Here is a 1,861-nt window from a genome sequence, read left to right on the forward strand (position 1 = left end):
CATTTTTAGCCACATATATCCCTGAAAATCCTCCACGCTGGAGCTTTAACCCTTCAGTCGCTCTGCTGTGTGTTATGAGATATCTGGATTTTTCTATCTTGCCTGTTTTCACAAACTTTGGACACTGATTGTTTGTTTCTCCGCCCTCCGCAGCACTGATACTCTCCCAGCCGTCACCTGACCGCACTGACCTCCCCCACCATCCCATCGTCACCATGGAGACCGCCAACAGCTACGTGCTGATCCACGGGAAGAACATATCCCACAGCACCCTGGCGGGCTCGTCCGCCGGGCCTCACATGTCCATCGACAAGCTTTTCCCGGCGCTCCTCGAGTGCTTTGGCATCATATTGTGTGGCTACATAGCTGGCAGGTGAGTGTGTGCGAAAACAGCAGTTACGCTGTTGTAAATGATCCATTTCTGCAGACTGACATCTACTGTATGTGACTCACTGTCTGAGGAGAAAGACCCGACACAACCCCACTGTGAAAAATCCAAACTATCCCTTTAAGGTTCTTCAGTATGCAGGAATGCAGCGACTAACCGATTCCAGCTGCGTTTAAAACGTCACCGTTTCATGTGGTCAGCAAAGTCACACACGCTGTCACAAGAGCGACCCTCCTCATTTGTGTTTGAGGGGGGGCTCCACCCAAAACTAAACAATGGCGGAGGGACCCAACACTGAAGCTTTGTTTCTACCAAAAAACTGTCTGAAGTCGTCAGTACTGGAAGCATTTTGCATACACAAAGAACAAAAAAGAGTTTTTTTAAAAAAGAAAACCGATGTTCAGTCTGCAAAAAAGAGTCGCTGTTAAATGATTTTATTTGATTTTATTTGCACCATTAAACAGTAACAGAAAACACATAAAAAATAATCCAGAAAAACATGTGCCGGAGAGTTTAGAAACCCAAATGAGCTCATAGAAATACCTCACTGAAGGAAACACAGTGAAGTACAATACTTTGATACCAGCAATAAATAACAAAACGATCAAGACAAATCATGACTGGAGACTTAATGAAACACTGAGGTGGTAGGGAATAAATATAAACATTTCACGCACAGTCGAAAACACAGCGGTGACCTGCGAGTTTGGTTTGCTCACTAGACCATAAATTTACCATTAAAGTTTTAAATCTCACAGTATGTGAGAATTTTTAAGAGAGTGAATAAAAATATAGAAGTGACGCGTGAAAAGCCACCGTGTCTTTTCTGTGTTTTATGGCTTTTTTGTCTTTGTGTCCCTGCAGGGCGGATATCATCACAGAGAGCCAGGCCAAGGGTTTGGGGAACTTTGTGTCCAAGTTTGCTCTTCCAGCTCTGCTCTTTAAAAACATGGTGCTGCTGGACTTTGGAGACGTCATCTGGGCGTTTCTCTGGAGCGTCCTGGTGGCTAAGGTCGGTGTCTCTGCACCTGTGTGATCTTTCTGTTTTTGGCGCTTTGAGAGGAGTTATGTGATAAAGGATGTGAAAACGCCGCGGTCCTGTGTGCAGGTGACGGTGTTCGTGTTGGTGTGCGTGCTGACCCTGATGGTGGCCGGTCCGGACAGCAGATACAGCAAAGCCGGCCTGTACGCCATCTTCGCTACGCAGAGCAACGACTTCGCCTTAGGATACCCCATAGGTGAGGCAAAACACTGACACTGATGTAATCTGTAAAAGCAAAGAAAAACACTCAAGTTAAGACACAAAGACAATACATATTGGTCATTGAAAACCTGGGAAAGTCATGGAATTTGCACATAGCAAATTTAAAGGCCTTGAAAAATATTGGAAATTTGAATATACTGTGAAAGTTTGGGAAAAGTCAAGGAATTTTGTTTCACAAACCTGTATAAAAACATCTGATGTGTTCAAGG

At 44.5% G+C, this 1,861-nt stretch overlaps 1 protein-coding gene across 1 annotated transcript; it reads left to right on the forward strand.

Annotated features, from left to right (window-relative positions):
* Window positions 1-153: 153 nt before the first annotated feature.
* On the forward strand, window positions 154-1,626 carry LOC121940943 (integral membrane protein GPR155-like; the record flags this gene model as incomplete). Its single annotated transcript, XM_042483616.1, has 3 exons — window positions 154-373; window positions 1,253-1,400; window positions 1,497-1,626. Coding segments are annotated over 3 exons (498 nt in total), but the record flags the coding sequence as incomplete, so codon positions are not given.
* Window positions 1,627-1,861: the final 235 nt, after the last annotated feature.

The sequence above is a fragment of the Plectropomus leopardus genome, unplaced genomic scaffold (assembly GCF_008729295.1).
Source record: "Plectropomus leopardus isolate mb unplaced genomic scaffold, YSFRI_Pleo_2.0 unplaced_scaffold9952, whole genome shotgun sequence".
NCBI lineage: Eukaryota > Metazoa > Chordata > Actinopteri > Perciformes > Serranidae > Plectropomus > Plectropomus leopardus.